General features: G+C 38.7%; 1 protein-coding gene across 2 annotated transcripts in view; it reads left to right on the top strand.

Annotated features, from left to right (window-relative positions):
• The window catches only part of LOC122798011 (fer-1-like protein 6), a 1,810,759-nt gene extending 1,796,095 nt beyond the window's left edge, over positions 1-14,664 (top strand). For both annotated transcript variants that reach the window (XM_044066595.1, XM_044066597.1), the window contains exon 41: positions 12,706-14,664. In XM_044066595.1, the coding sequence (XP_043922530.1) occupies positions 12,706-12,886 (181 nt within the window). In that variant the 3' untranslated portion in view covers positions 12,887-14,664. The remainder of the gene's footprint in view (positions 1-12,705) is intronic.
• Positions 14,665-21,088: the final 6,424 nt, after the last annotated feature.

Raw genomic sequence — 21,088 nt, 5'->3', positions numbered from 1 at the left:
TTTTTAATTCACTTATAGAAAGGTACATTTGTTAACACATTTGTCCAGTTATCAGCACCTGAACTTTTTCCATCACTAGTACTCAGGACATTGAGAAACCAGGTAGTGTTAATTTAACAAAGACATAGAAGCTTGCGATTATTGAAAAGAAAAGCATGATGTGAGAAGAGCTGTTTTCTGAACTGAGTAGACAGAATAATCTCAAGTTTAATAAACGTAAGTATATAACATGATTTTAACTTTGTTTGATCACCTCATGGAAACCCATAGTAGTGCCCATATTCAGCAAGTTGAATAGTTCAAAAATTGGAGTAATTATTCCTCAGTGAGAGACACCAGATACTTCAAATGCATACGAACGTAGTAGGAACATGAAACAAATTACCGAGCACCATCAGAAAAGCTGAACCATTATAACCAGTGCATATAATAGGCAGCATGATGTAATTTTAAGTATAATTTATCAGGAAAGTAGGTAGTTATGTATATCTACAAAAACACTGAATATATATTGCACTTATTATTATATTCTAAAATTTTAAAAGGCACAGAAAGCGCACCAGCCATGTAGGGCTACAGTGCCTTCCACATGTTCAGACCACAAACTGAGTGTAAAAGAACCAAAGAAGGAGGGGTATCTTTCTTCATTAAGGATAAGTACACCTCATGACTTGTCAAACAGTATGACTCTCTAGAGCTACTCCAGCTATACTATAGGCAAAGGTACCTACCACATTATAGCTAGGTATAAATCTCCACCACGAAACAGGAAAAGTATACCACATATCTCGACTTACTGGAGTTACTTGCCATATAGCCCAGCACCTTACTCATGGGTGATTTTAATTATCCTACCATTGACTAGGAAGCATATACAACCACAAACATGCTGACTCAGAGGTTATTGAACTATGCCAGTGCAAATGCTCTGAAACAGTCAGTCAGCCCACCCACAAGATGCTCAAATGTCCTGGACATAGTGCGCACTAACATGGGAGAGCACTACACCCCCCCATATGATGTCCTCCCTGGTAAAATCAAATAAATTTATAAATAAATCAGTCTCTTTCCAAGTAATTATAAGACCAGATACCCCATCGAGCTCAAAAATGCTTAGGATTTTTTAAAAGACAAATTACTTCCTACTATGCAGATAACATGGACTCCTATCAGAGGGGTACACCAATGCCCTGTATAACCATTTAAGCAGTTGAACTGAATCTGCTGTACCTGACCAGATTAAACTCAGGTCTTGCTGAAAAAACAAGCCCCCTCCCCCAGTGGAACCTTAGTATAAACAGGCTATATAACAAGGGGAAGAGACTAATGTCCAAAAACAAGAGGGAACTGGCTCAGAAGAGGAAGAAATCCCTCACTAGCTTAAACAAACATATTAGAGATCTTGCCAAGGCCTCCAAAGCAAAAAAATAGTCTCCCTAATTAAGGATAATTACAAGGTATTCTTTTAACTACATCTGAAATCTAAATGGAAATACCCAGCTATGTGTTATACTGGTTGTGGATGACGCCACCTATACTCAGCCAGAGGTAAAAGCCAATCTGCTAGCTGACAGATTTGGAGCAAACGTCACCTTCCTGTCCCCTAGTGTCATCTTGCAAACTATACCTGCCACCATTTCTCAGCGTATTATCTCAAGAGAGCAGGTCATCTCGGCACTTTCCAAGGCCAAAAATATGGCATCAGTGGGACAAGACTATCCCAAATTGCCTTTTAAACAACTTAAAACATGACCTAGCAGACCCACTAGGATGCCTGTTAAACGACAGCCTGAAAACTGGCTATGTTCTGGCAGAATGGAGGATAGCAACAGTAATCCATCTGTATAAAGGAGGACCATCAACCAACCCTAGGAGTTATAGGCCCATAAGATTGATTAGCCTCATCTGCAAGGCCATGGAAATAATCATTATGTACCTTATTAACAAGGATATAGGTAATCTCCAAACTCTGGACCCAACCTAGTTTGGATTTGTTAAAGGTAGATCGTGCCTGTTAAACATGGATGACTTCTTTGAGAAAGTCACCAAGGCCCTGGATGAGAGAAAGACAGTGCATACCACCTATCTTGCCCTAGCCAAGACATTTGTCACAATCCTTCACTCAGGTATTATAGAAAAACTTGCCCAATTGGGAATTATTGCCTACATTACCAGATGGGTAGCCAAACTCCTCACTGACAGGACACATACTGTAAAAGTGGGTGACCACCTCTATCAAGAGACCATTCACCAGAGTGCCATACCACAGGGGTCTGTGCTGGGCCCCTTACTGTTCAGAATTTATTTCTCAGAGGTCCAGGCAAACCCTGACTGCCTGTGGCTGACCAAGTTCAGTGATGATTGCAAATTGGGAGCAATCATTGAGTCTCCCAATGATGTTAATATACTGCAGACAGAGTTAACACAGACAAATGATTGGTGTGGAAGCCACAGATTAAAGTTAAATTCAGGAAATGCCTTATTATTTCCTTTAGGGAAAGCTGACATCCCTGGTAAGTACATTATAGACAGCCTCCCCCAAGTGTAGACCCAGTGGTACGTGATTTGGGCACTCAGGTTGATATTAACTTAAACTTTGACAACCAATTATCCACATTAGTAAGGAAATCCTTCTATGTGGCACATTTTATAAGTAAAGGCATTGCATCATGATCTATGGATGTTATAATTTCATTATGCTCAGTGTAACAATGTGAGGTATTGCCAGCTATGCCAGGAGAAGTAGGGCAGTAGATACATAACATATGCCAGCACAGCTAGCTGGGAATTTTGTAAAAAATTATATGTCATTCATACATCAAACTGATTTGTACAGATGCTTATGTTGAAAAATGTATTTGTCAAGCTGTTTGTGTTAAAATTGTACAAACCGTGTACCCTAATGGACAAAAAAAGAAATATACATGCATTATTGTAACTGTTTAAATGTATATGTTTTAACAGAGGATACTGGAAGAGAAGAGGTTAATCTCAAACTATGAAAATTGTTTGAAATTAAATTACCTGACTTAGACTATAAAGATTGTATCTCACCACTCTCAATGCAGCCATAAACAAAAAGTCTGTACTAAGAAGCTTCCTGCATTGTCTTTGGGGTGAACTAATTGCTAATCTGGAAGGGTGGAGGTTTGAAATTGGTTTATGATTTTCAGCAGCTGCAGCAGATCTTAGCAAGGCTGTATGTGTGTGTGTGTGTGTGTGTGTGTGTGTGTGTGTGTGTGTGTGTGTGTGTGTATATGCATTATTGACACATATGTGCTAAATCCTGACAGCTTCTAGCCAAGGGGGAAGCATGGGAACCAGAGGTCAGGTGGCCAGATGTATGTGGTGTAAGTAACCAGGAGATAATAATGCTTTAGATTAGTCAGGAAAATATAGTGAGACTAGTTAAGTATTGTGTGAACTTGTCCACCTGTGTTATTTTTAACATGTCCTGTCATTGAAACACTGGTATTTATTGTAAATAGATATTTAGTATTTTCATGTTCTTTTTTTTGTTATTAAATATATTTAAACTTTTCATTGTGGCTGGTCCTTTAAAGAAAATTTTAAACTTTCAGAGGACTTATATCTATTTGGTGACACTGTGGCCACCCCTGGAAGACTTACTGCATTGGCTAAATACTATCATTTGTATTAATATTAATTTCATTCAGGATAATTGGGTACTATGTAGGAACCTTAGAGTAGCTGGCTTTGGAGTGTCTGGTAGCACTTTAATTACCTTATAGTGTGTGTGTGTGTGTGTATTTGTGTCAGCTGCTTGGAGCAGGGGAACAAAGCACTGGTTTCACAGAGAGAGTGGTGGAGAACTTGGCTTGGAAGTCTTAGCTCTATAGCTGTGCCAGTGGAGAGTTTGATCTGGGAAGTGGAGGAAGACCGATAGAGAAACCCAGACCTGGACTGAGCGTGTTCCTTGTGTGCTCTTAAAGGAAATTGTGCTTGATGCAGAGAGCTGCATCTAGAAATACTGTGTATATTCATTTTTATTACAAGTGAATGTCCCTTTCCAGTGCCATTGGTGAGGATTCAGGCTCCTTGATTACTGTCCCAGAGTGGGGACGTCACATTCATAGGTTCATAGGTTCATAGGTAGGTACTAGGCTATTGGCCCTAGGGCCTATATAAGCCTAGCCAAAAAGATCGCCACCCAAGAAAATTAATTTCCTGTGCCCCTGTCGAGTAGAGCCACAGAAGTGATCCCTGGGGTGAATTTCCTATTTCCCATCCAATCAAGATTTTTCTTGAAGAGTGCTAATGAGGAGCTCTGTTTGACATAGATAGGTGGAAAAAAATATTTCAATATTTTACTGTCATATGTTACATTAAGGACAGCAGCAACAAGATGAAGTATCTTCTCCAACAGTCTGCACTTGTAGTTGAATACTGGGATGCTGTTTTGTTATCTCCATGAATGTATATTACTTTAACTGCTTTGTTAGTAAATGTTTTTCTTTATATATCTATCTATATTTATTTTATTTTTTATTTATTGACATTTGTTATCCGGGTTAGTCCAGTTGGGCCCGAGACCCTTTTCAGTGGAGACCCTAGGAGAAAAGCTCCAGTTACAGACAATTTAAGCATACATAACAGTTTAGTTTACAATTCAAAAACAATTACTTTTAGCAGTACAATTCAAAGCAATTCACTGTGATTAGTTAAGAGGCATAATAGGTTGCCCTTACCCAGTAACACAAAAAAGTACTATACTTCAATATATATATATATATATATATATATATATATATATATATATATATATATATATATATTTTATATATATATATTTTTCATATGTGGTGTGATAAGGTATATTTTAAGTAATACTATTATAGGAATAGTACAAATTAAGAGGTGTGAATGATGAGAGTGCATGAATGGGTTGGAAGGGATATCTGGAGGTATAATATGATGCTAGTGTAAAATATATGAGGAAAAAATATGCTGAGAAGTTGTATGAGATTGTGTAATAAAGAATAGTACTGGAGTTAGGTAGGGTCATGACACCTACAAGTTTTGGTATTTATAAAGTGTAGTCTGAGTTCTTTCTTAAATTGTATAGGGTGTGTAATGGAGCATAACTGGGATGGAAGCTTATTCCAGGCTTGGGATAAAGTGGATTTATATAGTAGCTTACTGATAGTTTTTGTGGGTTGGTAGATGTCAAGGAGTTGTTGGTTTGAAGTACGAAGTGTGCGAGTTGGAATGTAGATGATTCTGAGAGGGAGAGAGCAGGGCAGGAGGATGGTTTATAAAGTATAGAGTGAATAATTTGAAACTGAGATAGAAGGAGTTGTTGAGGGAGTTCTAGCCATTGTAGTGAGTTGAGTGTGAGGCAGTGGTGTGAGTTATGTGGGGAGTTTGTGATGAATCTTGTTATTTTGTGGTAGGTTTGTTGGAGTTTGGCTAGGGTAGTGGACTGAATATTAGTATTGGGGTGGCATAGAGAAGAGACGAAGAGCCAATATATATACATATATTGCACCTTTTGCACTTTTTTATAGGTTATAGTTGTCAGAGATATAACAGTGCAACTAGTATGTTTAGAAGACATCAGGAAGCAAGAAGATGAATTTGCCTCCTGCCAGGGGCAGCTCATGATATAGGACTGCAGTCCCCCCACCTGTAGAAAGAAAGAAAAAAAGAAACTACAAAAAAATTCCGAGTCCCGGAACTCCACACATGCGTGCTTGAAGTTCCTGGGTACTCACAGAACTCCAGACTGCTGTGTTAGGCAGTCTGGATAGAGAAGAAAGGCATCTCTGCCCTGCAGCCCAGAAATCTGTGCTGTAACGACTGCACAGAATGGAAGGACACCAGACTGCATCGCCCACAGGCTGGAGCCTCCAGCCTACTCTCACATGGCCAGGAGAACCAGAAATCAGCATGGGCAGGCTAAGGATACTGCCGAGTGGAGGACTGAGGACTGGAGACTGCTTTTACCAAAGCAGAGGACTGATGTGGAGACTGCCAAGCAGACTGCTTACTGAAGCAGAGGACTGGTGTTTCAGGTAGGGAGATGGCTTACCGAAGCAGAGGACTGGTGTTTCAGGTAGGGAGATGGCTTACCAAAGCAGAGGACTGGTGTGTGTGCCAAAGTGGAGGACTGCTGTGTGTCGAAGTGGAGGACTGCTGTGTGTGTGTGTGTGTGTGTGTGTGTGTGTGTGTGTGTGTGTGTGTGTGTGTGCGATCAGGTAGGACTGGTGTGTATGTGTGTGTGTGTGTGTGTGTGTGTGTGTGTGTGTGTGTGTGTGTGTGTGTGTGTGCAAAGTGGAGGACTGGTGTGTGTGTGTGTGTGTGTGTGTGTGTGTGTGTGTGTGTGTGTGTGTGTGTGTGTGTGTGTGTGTGTGTGTGCTGAAGCAGAGGACTGGTGTGTATGTGTGTGTGTGTGTGTGTGTGTGTGTGTGTATGTGTGTGTATAGTGGTGGGAGAATACTCAGGCTTGAACCCTGTACCTTGGATGCAGGTGGCAAGGGCCTGAATTCCCTACCCACCACCATTTGTAAAAGAATTGCAGATTAGATTTTTGCCTCATATTTGTTCTGTTCCTCAAAAATTGCAGACTTTTGTCTCATATTTGTTCTGTTCCTCATAAAATCTGTGGTTTTGTATGTTTTTCCTTGCAAGGTCAGTAGTGCAGTGGTGCACTGGTAGTATTGTTGCCTGACGGCTACAGGTTCTCTGGTTTGATTCTTGGCTGGGGTGCCTTCTGTGTGGAGTCTGCATGTCTTCCCATCTTCAAAGACATGTGTCTGGAGTGTTTCTCCCTGCTCTGCTGAAAATTGGCATTTGTTCCAAGTCAGACATTCCTGGTTAACAGATATTAAATAAAAATAACAGGCATTTGAATTTCAGACTTCATATTGTTTAGAAAGTACATGGCAACACAAAACCTTTTATTCTAGCAATTTTCTAAATTTATAACATGGATATTTGAAATTTGTCCCTATTTTTGGGACTGTATTCCCCCATTAATGGTTTCATCCAGGTTTTTTGTGCTAAGGTTGAGAGCTATGGTGAGAAATGAATTCACTGAATATGTTTGGGGGCTGTATTCCCCCATTATTGGCTTTGTCCAAGTGTTTTGTGCTAAGAGGTTGAGAGATATGGTGAGAACTGAATTCATTAAATGATAGCCATTTAAGTTTCAGTCTTCATTTATTTTAAGAAACAGCTTATGGCATAGTGGTATGTTGCTCTGACCCTAGTTCATAGGGTCCTGTGTTTAAGGCTTGGCAGTGAAATGCATCGTGGTAACATAACATTATATTCTAGCAAGTTTCCAAGATTATGCAAGCAGTGCTTAAAATGTGTCTCTGTTTTTTGGGCTTTTATTTCCTTCTCCTTCCCAATAAAGTTTGTCTTTTTCCAGATTTCTTGTGCTGCAAAGTTGAGAGATACAGTTGAGTGTTAAGTGGATTTTACAAGGAGCTGAGAGCTTGAAGAGATGTTTAGTGCTGCTTATGCTGTTTACTTGCATTGTTAATAGCACAACAGGTAGTGTACTTGCTTTCGATGCTGAGAGCTTGAAGAGAAATTTAGTGCTGCTTATGCTGAGTTTACGTACATTGTTAATAGCATAACAGGTAGTGTACTTGCTTTCAGTGCAGAACAGGATGTAGATGTGTTTCTGATATTGTACTGTGTTGTACTTTTAAAGGGGGTGGATGCTGCAGTCCTGAGAATGTCCTCTTTGGTCGGGGGTACTTAGTAGCTATGAACCTGTTATCAGTTTGCCATCCATTCCCTATTGCAATATTACTAGCTTCATAGATTCATAGATAAGTACTAAGCTAATTGCCCTTGCAAGCCATTTAAAGCCTAGCCAATTATTTTTTAATGTAATATAGGCAATTTATTCCTCAAGGGCAACAGGCACTTTATTTGTAGATGAAACAATGAAATATAAAGTTGTTTGCTAGCAGCAACCTCTTCATTAGTTACAGATCATTTTAATGTGGAATTATTTAGATAACTTCCTTTTGCAGAGATTGTGCATATTTACTGATACTGGTAGATTGCAGAAGTTTGAGTAGAATGTTCTCAATTGGGCAGTATTGTCATTATTGGTGTATGCATTTTGTTTCATTGTTTACTGGAAAAATGTTCAAAATAATAAATTTAAAACACCCTCTAACAACTGTATTGTACTATACAAGGAATATCATTTAATGTAATCAGGAAGGTGCATCACAGAACACATGTATGTTTTGTGTGCAAGGGGCCTAGCATTTGAAAATAGCCCAAAGTTAATCTTCATCTGCTACTAGCCAAATGTATTTTCTTTGAATGTGGTTTTCAGTGCTGTTTCAATGAATGTGAATTTCAAGGGCAGAGAAGTTTTAATGCTAAGTCTGTTTTCATTGTGAGACTGCATTGCTTTGTTTAGCAGATGTCTTAGTATTTGTGCTGTAAAATGCAAAATAAAACTTTCATATGAAGTCCAAATCATTGTAGAAGTAAAGCAGTATGCACATTAGTGTTTATGGTAAATGGGGTGAAATAGCCAAGTAATGGTTCATTGGAATGGCTGCAGGAGAGAGGCTCCATTTGACCATGATTTTGTGAGGGGGAAGGGCAGCAAACTCAGACAGCCCCGGCTGAAATATAGCTGTCAACTGTATAGATTTTCACAAAATTAATAGATTTTTGCTTCTTATTTTTGTTTTGTTCCTCATAAAATTTGTGGTTTTCTGGCAAATCATTTAGGAATTAAGTCACTAATTGACAGACACTGAGTTTCAGACTTCATAACCTTCAGAAAAATGCATGCTAAAGCAAGACCTGTTATTCTATCAACTGTCTCAGTTTACACAAGACCAATTTTTAGTACTGTTTATATGTTCTCCCCAATATATTTGGCCTTGTCCAGATTTCCTGCATTAACAGGTTGAGAGGTACGTGCAAATAAATTGCTTTATCAAATTAGGCATATCCAAACCTCTCAATTGTCCCTGATTTTGGCTCAAAATGTTGCTCTTCCCCTAATAATCCCTCCACAAAATGGCAATTTTGGAAGAAAACATGGAGGGTTTACAATTAATAAATAACTGTAATAATAAGTTATAGATTACTTTTATTTCAGAAATGTATGTAAATTCTTTTATTTTGTCAGCTGCTCAAGTTAACAGTACTAATATTTAAAAAGTTTCCCTTCTTTGACAGGTTCCAAGCTGTATTGTGTGACTATTTTATATTTTTGCATCACATTTTTGGTCCATGTTTCATAAAATTGTGTTTTTTGGCAAATTAGTAGCAAATCATTAAAGACTGAAGTTAGAAAATAATGGCAGACATTTGAGTTTCAGATTTCATACCCTTCAGAAAATTCATACTAATGCAAGACCTACTGTTCTATTATCTTTCTAAGTTTATAAGAGCAATATTTAAAAATCGTCCTTATTTTTGGACCTTTGTCCCACTTCTATGTATGGCTTTGTCCAGATTTCTTGCTCTGAGGTTGAGAGGTATGACAAATATGTCATGGCCATCACAGTCAGCCAGAGGCCTTTCAAATTGTGACATACTTGTTGCACCCCACTCCTCCATGTAGTGACTCTGGATGTGTCCAAGCAAGGCAAGGAGCAGTTATGCAGTGTAAATGTGCAGAGTATCCCCCCATCCAAGCTAGACAAAAGTACTACAGTGGCTTTTCATCTGTATTTCATTTTGCAGAATGTTCTGGTTTCTGTCATATTTGTATACTGTTGATGTATGCTTATCATTATTCAGAAAGTGCCTGCTGCTCTGTGTTTAACTAGAAATGCTTTAATGACCATCAGGTAAGCTTATCTGAGATTGTAAGATGCAAGTAAGCTTTAATATGCATACTGTTAAAGAACTGCCAACATTGAAAACCTTTTTGTTGTTGCCATGCAGAGAATACTTGCATAACTAGATAATGTATAAGCCTTGGGTATTGAATGCATATGACAGTATTTGTAATAAAGGACAGGATTACATTATTTTAAGAAACTCATTAAATTTGTTGGAGACTTGCAGTCATCTTTGCAGGCTTTACCTGTAAACTAAACAGAATGCCAATCTATCATCTGTGGTCCATAACCTGTGCAGCAATCCTTTAAGCAATGCATCTTGAGCTTGTTTCTTGTTTGCTTTTCATTTTTACTTTGATCATGTTTTCCCCATGAAACAAGTAGATAGTTGTTGTCAGGCTGCAGGTCTTTTTTGGATAAGAAACATTTTTGCAAGTTGGGGTATCACAGAGATTGCTACTTTCAGCATGTTACTTGGTACATTAATAAAGCTGAATATGAATTATAATTAGAACTGCAATGCAAGGAGAAGTGGTTTGAGTTGTGTGTGGTTTGAGATGAGTGCTGCTTGTTTTTTTATACTTGATTTTGACTGGCATTCCAGTAATGTATTTAAAAAGTAATTTATTTTTTCATGCCTCACAACCTTTTTGTTTCCATCTAGATATTGAGTAAGCTGTCATGCAGCCAATACATTGAAATACGTTGTTTTCTTTTGTACTTCATTTTGTCTTGATTGGACTCTCATCATGATAGTTTGGACTCTCATAATGACAGCTTGGCACCCAGGGCAGCGTATTTTAATTAAAGTTACAGTTTTTGTGGTTTTGAGCATAGCTCCTCCCCTTTTTAGTTGGCTGCACCCCTTCCCATTGACCCCACCCATTCAGCTGTCTCCTGCAGCCTCTCTTTGATTTGAAGTCACCAGCCACAACTGCCTCCTGCTGCTCTGGGTTGAATGAGTTAAATCTATCAGTGGTTAGTATTTCTACCATTTTGTTTTTAGATGTTTGTCTCCTGGGACCTAACCATAAATTATTTGTGACCTTACTATTTGATATGAGAAAAATCCCATCTATGAAGCTTTTAAGCTTGTGTTTCTGAGGTAACACCAAACATGACAAATAATGTCCTTTTAACGTTTTCATAGCTTTGATACTCACTCCCCTTCTGTATCTATGAAGGTTTTCCATGAGTCTCTAGGCTGCTGGGGCTGATCGCATCCTGGTATATTTGGCTTAGTCCCAGTCCATCCTGGTGAGAGTACAACTCAAGGCCAGTAAGATGAATGCCTAAGTCCTCTTCTCTAGTTAGTTTCTTTAGTGGGCGAACCATCCTTGGTGTAGCAATCAATTTATCCATTCGGCTGCAGCAGAAATGGTCTGCAGTATCTGTCTTACAGTTGTCATCCTGGCAAATGGCTGAACAAACAGGAACACTTGACAAACTGGAAAAAAACTCCTGGCACCAACCACTGGACTTTGGAAAAAGCATTGTTTCAATACGTCAGATTGCTAAAAGTGGGGAAAGTAATACTCCAAATAAGTGGCCTTATTGTAGGCAGCAAACAGTACAGCCTTAGGTGTTTGACATGGAAAATTGCACCAAAAAAACATCTGCTAGACTTTGCTAGTGTGTAGTATTAAAGGCACCAGAGACCAATGGTCTTTGAACAACAGATTAGTTTATTTTAACAAAAACTAAAAATACAGGATCTTCCTATAAGAAAATGTGTATAGCTTAACAAAAGCTCACAGCAAGTATTTTCACTACAGTCTGATATTACTAGGATACAATCTCTTTCAGTTTGTTTCATTTTGTCTGAGCCTCTCAGAAGTGCCTCTTCTGGATTCCTACATTATTAGTGGAACAATCTGCACCTTCCTCCCAATGTCTACTTCCAGGAATTCATTCACTCTGATGTCTTTCTTCAAGAGCCTCTGAGTATCAAATCACCCTCCAAGATCAGCAAATGGCACTCTATTAATAGTCTTTCGTTAACCCTCCCTTTATGTACTAGTATTTGTTTCATTGAGCAAACCTGCTTTACCTAGTAAAGAAAAGGTTCTTCCTGTTCTTTAAGAAACACTTTTATTTGCCTTATATGTTGAAAGAGACCTCTTCTTGTTTGCAAAACCAGTTGTATTTAACATGCTGCATAGAAATCTCATAATATTTACAATATTTACATTCATTTAGACTCTACTTTCTGAGACCTGTGAGACTATTTATTGCCTGCAGGCACTTGATACAAGAGAGGGGTATTCTTAGCCAGCTGTATTGAAGTCTCATGTAGATTTTGTTTTCATAGAACTGACTCTGAGGTGATTAACATGAAGCCAGTTCTAGCTGGTATTAATGGCTTGTTGTAGAACAGTTTGAACAGCAAAAGAGGTTTCACTTGCTTTGGCAAGAATATGTCATCGGCTGACACTTATAGGAATTATACATACAGTAGTGAATCATATTCTTTGTCTTTACCATTTTGTAGAAGAGAAGGAAGACAGGACTTATATTTTGTTGCATCTGAGGCCAGGACATAAATACTGGATTTAATGTCTTTTCTTCAACGCAGTAGTTTAACTAAATGTAATACATCATACTGAACAGCAGATTAAAGTTAAGAGTCTTTGGTATTGCACAATGTGTACAAATGTTGCATTTGTTATTTTTTTGATGACTAAATTTTATATAGGCTGTTGCTTCTTAAATAATGTTTGCAAGGCAGCCCTCATAACAATATATAATATAGAAAAATGATAATATTTTTTCAGTACAAAATTAGAAGCAAAGGCAGCCCAACCGAATGCACATAATACTTTCAGTTTCAGTCTGTCTAGCAACATAATGTGGAAAACATGCATCTTACAGTATGCCATTCTGATCATGTATTTTTTTATTTTAGCCGTCCAGACACATCATTTTCATGGTTCGTCAATCCCTTCAAGTGTCTGTACTACTTAATCTGGAGAAACTATAAGAAATACATCATCATTGCTTTTGTATTGCTCATTGTTATTTTGTTCCTTGTCCTTTTCTTCTACACACTTCCTGGCGCTATCAGTAATAAAATTGTAAGTGGATAAGGAACGCAGCCCTCATCTCCCTGGCAACAGTTTAACATTGCATTCGCTAATGTAGAATATCTGAGACTATTTCATAGCCGACATGAGTCATGTCTAAAATAAAGGGCGGAAAAGTGAAAAATTGTATATTATTTTAATCAAGTGTTTGGGTAACATATGCATGGTTCCTTCATCTCACAATAATATATGGTTTGGCATTACTTACCAAGTTGTTTAATATTTTTCTGTCATAGTTTTGTAAATAAATTAACTGGATTACCTTAGCCATGTGGTACTAAATTTGGATTACAAATGTTTATGGATTTAGCAATTACAAATCCTATATAAATGAAAGTCAGAGTAGTAATCCCTGATCATGTTAATATTGGATTTATCAAACATTTGTCTCCATCTCTTAAGTTTGTTAACATTATTGACTTCATTGTATTTTGTTCTACATATTGTTTCAGATGTTTGTTTCAGTTTATTTTGATATACTACAACATGAACAGAGAAAACCTGATTGGACTATGGCAGTGATCTTTTCTGAATACTAAAAAGAAATAGATATTGTTTTATAATTAGCCATGACTGGCAAAGAAAGTAATTTCTTTATATGGCATATATAATCCCTTGAACAATTTAAAATATGAGCACAAAAATCATTAGATAGTTTATGTTGAACATTCTCTTGTCAATCATAAAATAGTAATATATTTTGACCGTGCAGATCATGGACATACTTTACCACATACTATACATTGGAATATCAGACAATTTGACTTAGGGAGTTAATCCCACACAGCTGTTAACTCAATGAGGACTTTTTTCCAAACGCCTTTATTGAATTATTTGTGAAAGGCAAATTTACATTCATATAAAAGTAATCAAAGTATATTAACGTAACAAACATTATACTTCGCATACTGTATATATGTGATATAACATATAACCTAAGCAATAGTACACAAATTATTCAATTCTTGCCTTTTTTAAACAAGAAGCATACTTATTAAACCATCATTTATGAGGACTTTGATAGTAAACAGACTAACCATGCAGAGATCCGTCCTCTGTGGCAACTTGCAGTATTTAATCCTGAAGACAGAGAACTGATGCATTCTTAAAGAAGCTGTTAAATGCATGAAAATGATGTTAATAAAATAAAAGTAATAAATTTATCTGAAAATATGTGTTCTTTCTCATAAGTGTACCTGGTTATTAAAATGAATTGCACAATTACTGTAGTCATATTTCCAGATCAGATTCTATGCAGTCATCTTTTAATTTCCTATATGTCTAGCCATACTGTGAATAAAAGGATTTGTAGTATTAATTACTACAGTGGCTATGCACAGGACCCCTTTCTTTGGTTTCTCGTACGCATGTTCTGGATAATTAATTAAGAACCTTTGTCAAAAGTGTACTTGTTCAGCTGTTATATATATCCAGCATTTTCTAACAATTATTATGGATTATCATCTGTATATATGTATTTGTATATCACTTATTTGTGTCTGCTTCAGTCTCAACAGATTGCAAAATGCATTTAATGCATGATATATTTTATCTGAAATCAGTAGTCATGTTGTGATATTGGGGTACTTGCAAATAAAGTTCAATGTATTGTACTGATTTTGAAGGAAGAACTAAACAAGATGCACTAGCTATTCTTTTAAAGGTGTTAATAATAAAAGACATATTGAAAATGAAAATTATTTCTTAGCTCACGTGTAAAATATTATAAAATATGGTGTTTTTTGCTTCTGTTTCCTGCAAAATAAACATCTATTTATGGACATTAATAAATAATCTGTGAGTGTATTTATTAAGGTCGCCTGCATTTCATAACAGAATTCAAAACATTTATAATGTTGAATACAATGAGTTTCTGTGTATTTGTTTTTTCTCACTTGACTGAATGCTGTTTTCTAATGTGTTGTCTACAGTACTTGTAAATAGCAAATAAAAGCATAGGCCTACATGGATTCTGCTATGCAACTTGCAGCATGTCATCCAATAAGCTTGAAAAAGCTGAACATATTTTGAAACTATAGTTATTAATCCAATTAAACTATCTATAAACAATCCATAATGTACACAAAACCCAGCCTTTTATAGATATCCAGCCAGTCAGCCATCCACAACCCCCTTTTCATATTTTTTGTACATGGGGTCAGGGTGTCACTTTAATACATATATTCATCCATTACTTCTTCAGTACCAGTTTTGCTCAATTCATTTTGACAAAGTGAGTGACGCAGTTCTGGAACTCAGTGGGTACAAGGCAGGTACATACCCCAGATGGCAGGAACCTCATTCAATCGCATAACTCAGACACTGACATACAAGCACATAAATACATGTTCATGTATATACACACACACACACACACACACACACACACACACACACACACACACACACACACACACACACACACACACACACACACACACACAAACACATGCACACACTCTCACATGCATGCACTCGTATACTTAGGTCCATTTTACTATCAATAATTTATCTCCTAGCAGGAAAAGGAGACCTTAGTGAAAACACCAACAAAGAATGGAAGACCATATAAACTTCACACTGGGTGAATGACTGAGTGTTTGAATCTCAAATGATTAAATTTAAATGCTTAAAATCTTTGTATTTTTATAACATTATTTAGTCAAATTCCAAATCATTACAAAATGATACAGGCAAAAGCACCAAAGAAAAAGCATTTTGAAAAAGTGTTTTTTGTAGGAAGGCAAGCTATTATTGACTCCTTATTTGGGTGGAGGTGGGAGGGGGCTGGCTCCCACATCTTCTTACTTAAACATACTAACTTCACAGTAGCACAACCACAGAGAAAAAAGCTCAAAATCTCAGACAGGGAATCACTAAACACACAAACAAAACCCACAGCAGCAGTTTTCGAATACTGGCCAAGGCTCTTGCTGCCCCCATAGTGCCTTTGTTAGGCAAGGCTCAAAATTCAAACCCACCTCCGTAAACAGCACAAGTAAAAAACTGACGGTTATGCTACTCAATGCCAGGAGTTTAAATCTCAAAGTGCATGTGCTCAAAGCACTCCTAAGTATGGAGAACATCGACATCTGTGCAGTAACTGAAACCTGGTTCAAGGCTCCAGAGAGCACTCCAGCACTACTGGGCTACAACTCATACCACACATTTCGGCCACAGAACACGGACCGAAACTCAAAAGGAGGGGGTGTATTCATATTCATCAAAGATACCCACACCTCCAGGTTAGTGGTGCAGCATGATACCTGTGAGATCATCCATGTGCAACTAATATCAGGCAAATCTGCAATGCAAATTGTGGCCTGCTACAGATCACCCTCCATGACCCAGGACCACCACTCCGGCTTTCTGGAGACACTGGAAAACATGAAGGTCCTACCGAACACCCTGATCGTGGGAGATTTCAATTACCCTACCATTAACTGGAAAAACTACTTGAGTACAAACTCCCAGGCTCAGCGCTTCCAGGAATTTATCAACTCAAATGCCCTGGATCAGCTGGTAAACTTCCCTACCAGAGGCCACAACATATTGGACCTGGTCATCACCAACATGGGAGGTCAACCCGTCACTGGTTAGATCAGAACATAAACTAATCACCCTGGATGTCCACACCCCACCACCACCCCCAGCCAAGGAAACCACAGTGAAAAACTTTTCTAAAGCAAACTTCACCTTACTTAAGTCAGAGGTGGTAAGTTTCACAGCCCCCACGCTAAAGGATAACACTGCCCAAGATGCAGAATCCTTTACAACTGCACTCTATGAGCACCTACAAGGATGCATGGATCGTGTCATCCCTAGCAAAACCTAGACTCACTCCCCTAAGAGAAGGAAACCAGTCTGGTGGACCCCTGCCATAAACAGGTTATACAACAAAAGGAGGAAACTAGTTCAGAAAAAAAGCAAATCCCAAGGAGGAAAGACATCCCTGATCAGTATCAGTAAGAAACTAAGGTCCCTCATAAAATCATCCAAGGCTAACTTCAAAAGAAAAATAGCCAAGGATTCAAAAGATAACCACAAAGCCTTCTTTATCTATGTCAAAAATCTAAGTGGCAACTCACATATATGCTCTGAGATAGTGCAAAACAGCACAAAATATACTGAACCTACTGATATTGCCAACATACTGGCAGATAGATTCAGTGCAAACTTCACCTCCTTCTCACCTTCAAAAGGACCCACAACAATACTGGAAAAGTATAGTGTCCCGGAAATCACAGAAGCACAGGTGAAAACAGCCCTTTCAAAAGCCAAAAACACAGCATCAATGGGGCCAGATGGTGTCCCAGGCTGCGTCTTGCACGAACTACAGAACAAACTAATCCCCCACCTAAACACACTGTTCAACCTCAGCCTCTCCACAGGCTACATGCCCATATAATGGCACACAGCAATGGTTATTCTGCTCCACAACGGAGGAGCCACAACTGACCCTGGTAACTATCGCCTATTAAGCCTGACTAGCCTGGTCTGCAAGGCTATGGAGTGCATCATCATGGAACTCATTAACAAAGACATTGGGAACCTCCAAACACTTGACCTGACCCAGTTCGGCTTTGTTAAGGGCAGATCATGCCTACAAAACCTGGTTGACTTCTTTGAGACAGTTACCAAGGCCATAGATGAGGGAAAGGTGGTTCACACAGCCTACCTTAATCTCGCCAAGGCGTTCAATACCATTCCTCACTTGAGTATTATAAAAAAACTCACCAGCCTGAGTATAAACCCCTACATCACAAGATGGGTTGCCAACTGGCTTACAGACAGAACTCACATGGTAAGAATAGCGGGCTCCAGGTCTGACTCTAAACCAGACACAAGTGGTGTCCCGCAAGGCTCAGTTCTGGGACCCCTACTGTTTGGCATATATTTCTCAGAAGTACAGGCAAACACAGGAGGACTATGGCTAACCAAGTTCGCAGATGACTGCAAACTGGGAGCCATAATTGACTCTCCGGCTGACACGGACATCCTGCAAAAAGGCCTTACTGAGACAGACACCTGGTGTCAAAGTCATGACCTCAAGCTAAATGCCAAAAAATGCAGTCATCCCATTTGGGAAAAACAAAACACCCACGAATTACCACATAGGCGGCAGCCCCCTTAATACAGAAGAGGTAATAAGAGATCTGGAGACTCAGGTAGATAGTAATCTCTCCTTTGACAATCATATTGCCAAAGTAGTTAGGAAATCCTTCTATGTGGCCCATCTAATTACTAAGAGGTTCACATCTAGAAATAAAGAGGTTATAGTGCCCCTCTACTCGTCACTCATCAGACCCATCATAGAGTACAATGCCCCATTTGGGATGTACCTCACAAGACACTTCCAACAGTTTGAAAGACCACAAAAGCACCTCACCAAGAGGATTACTGGCCTCAAGCATATGTCCTATGCAGCCTGACTGAAAAAACTCCAGCTGTACTCAGTGGCATATTGCTTACTCAGAGGTGATCTCTGCCTGACGTACAAAGCCATGTCCAACTCAGAAATGATGGACATGCTCCACCTAAAGAAAACCAAGTCACTGTGAGCCATGCGCTCTAGTGAGCTAAACTTCGCCACAACAATAAATAGAACATGCTGGAAGGATAGATTCCTGTCACAGAGACTCCCCATGCTTTGGAACAAAATTCCTAACTACATTAGGCATAGCCCCTCACTAACACTCTTCAAGAGAAGCCTTGATGAGTGGATGGGTAACAGAAAGTACACCCCTGGGATCACTTCATTGGCTCTGCTTGACAGAGGCTCAGTTAATTAATCAATGGGGCGGTGAAAGCCGACACACTCTGGCTAGGCTTATAAATGCCCTCGGGCAGATATCCTAGTACCTACCTATGAACCTATGAACCTATAGGTAGCATTGATCACCATGTGAAACTTCATGTGTTTCTATATCTCTTTGGGTAGTAGTGCCTTGTTACCCTTCCTCTGGCTGTCTGACAAAGCTCTGAGTCCTCCCAGTACCTGTCTGGGAGTGTGATGGACCATCACCTGAGAGTACTGGGACTGCCCTTCAGATCCACAGACAGAACAGTTACAGTTTTCTAGGGTACCGAAGGAAGAGAAAATGAAAAGAAAAGCTTGCAAACACTTGCTCTTCCAAACCAAAAACCAAATGCATGTGTGTATGCACACACACACACACACACACACACACACACACACACACACACACACACACACACACACACACACATGCGCACACACGCACACACACATGCACACACACATGTGTGCGCGCACGCACACGTGCACACACACACGTGCACACACACACACGCACACGTGCACACTACACACACACACACACACACACACACACACACACAAAAACGGCCCCTGAGCATAACTCAGTGGTGCATCCTTCATCAAACTATGCACATCCAAAAAGGGAGTGGTGGGTTGGGACTGCCAGTAAGACTGTGCATTCTACAAACATTTACTATTGCAGGTTAGTAGGAGTTATGGAACTGTATTATGTTCAACAAATACACTGCCTTGCTGGCATATGGGTAGATTCCCAAAGCTTTACCAACCTGAGAGGAGGAAGGATAAGGGTCCAGATGCCTCAGGAGAACTATCCTTGTGAAGCCTGCTCTGGATTTAGAAAGTGATTCTGGCTTGTAATGCTTCATAAAGGCATGTACAGTGGTCCAAGCTGATACCTCTAAATAAGTCTGCAGTCCACTCCTTTCCAGTAAGCCACTGAAGAGGAAAAAGCCTGGGTGGAATGCACCTTTACTTTGCCTGGATTCACCTTTCCACAATGCATGTAACAGAAAAAAACAAAACTAGAAGACAAACAATGAGAAATGGTTTGCTTAGATATAAGCTGACCCTTCTTTGCCTCTGTGTAGGAAATAAAAAGCCTTTCAGCCTTACTGAAGGGTTTCATTCTGTGAATGTAGAACCTGGGCTGCCAATGCACATTCAAAGTATCCTTTCTCGCTTATTCTGAGGTTCTGGAAAGAACACAGGGAAGTTAATAGACTGACTGAGGGTGAATTGTGAGGCCTCTTTCAGCATGAAAGAGGAATTAGTGTGCAACATAGCCCTACCCCTGTGGAAAATCAGGAAAGGTTGTCGAACCATGACACTCACCTTGCAGATGTCAAAGTAATAAACAAAACAGTTTTCCATGTTAAGAACTATAATGTCTCTCAAACCTAGATTTAGTATGTAAAACTGCAACAGGTCTTTTATCATATCCCTTACAGATAAGTCTATGTATTTTGTTGCTACCTAAATCTATGCCTTGGATCATCTCTGACCACAAATTATATAACTCAAACTGCATTTTTCTGTATATACTGGATTTATTGTCATACTTTCTGTATCACTGTACTGTACCTTGTATACTGTATGTTGTTATTTTACATTCTGTTTTTTCAAACTGTAATTTTAATCGTATTTGTCTCTGGTATTTGTATCTTGTATGTGGAGTTTTTCTCCCTGGGCCTCTACTGAAAAAGTAATTGTGTGCAGAGAGACTATCCTGGTTACCAAATGTAAAATAAATAAATAAAGAACTTCCAATCAGCCTGACTGCAGGTTCAAAAGATTGTCTAGGTCAATTTTTTTATGAATGTACTTGAGATCCCACAAAAAAGGAAGTTGCTTGTGAGGGGGTCTCATATGCAATACTCCTTTCATGAACTGTTTTACCAAAAAAGCAGAAGAGGAGGAGGCTCCATTGGCAGACATGCAGAGACAAGCAGTCACAAAGTGAACCGATGATGAAGTGGAACCAACAACAAAACCACAAAACTCCAAAACAAAAGAAGGTTCCACAATGCTGCACCAATGTACTTTTAATATAAAACAAAGCTTTCAGACGTACGTCCTTCTTCAGTGTTAATAAAATTCATATACAGATAACATCTCCTTTATACAAAAAAAATTAACAATCACATGACACAGCCTACCTATCACAAATATAACTTAATTAAGCCATTAAGAACAGCAATTAATCAGCCTCTTCACTGAATAAATCTTAAAAGAATAATACAATATAAATAAGTATGAAACTAAACAATAATGATGTTTCTCATCCATATAAAATTTTGGATAACTGAAAGTCCAGAGATCAGAAGGAAAGTGTTAACAAATTCTCTAGCCCAGCATATACATGAAACAGATATATCACATTTCTTTTCTTTGATATCAGGAAC

The sequence above is a fragment of the Protopterus annectens genome, chromosome 3.part1 (genome assembly GCF_019279795.1).
Source record: "Protopterus annectens isolate FY-2018-M chromosome 3.part1, PAN1.0, whole genome shotgun sequence".
In the NCBI taxonomy this organism is placed as follows: Eukaryota; Metazoa; Chordata; order Ceratodontiformes; family Protopteridae; genus Protopterus; species Protopterus annectens.
This window is presented reverse-complemented; position numbering and strand designations above follow the sequence as displayed.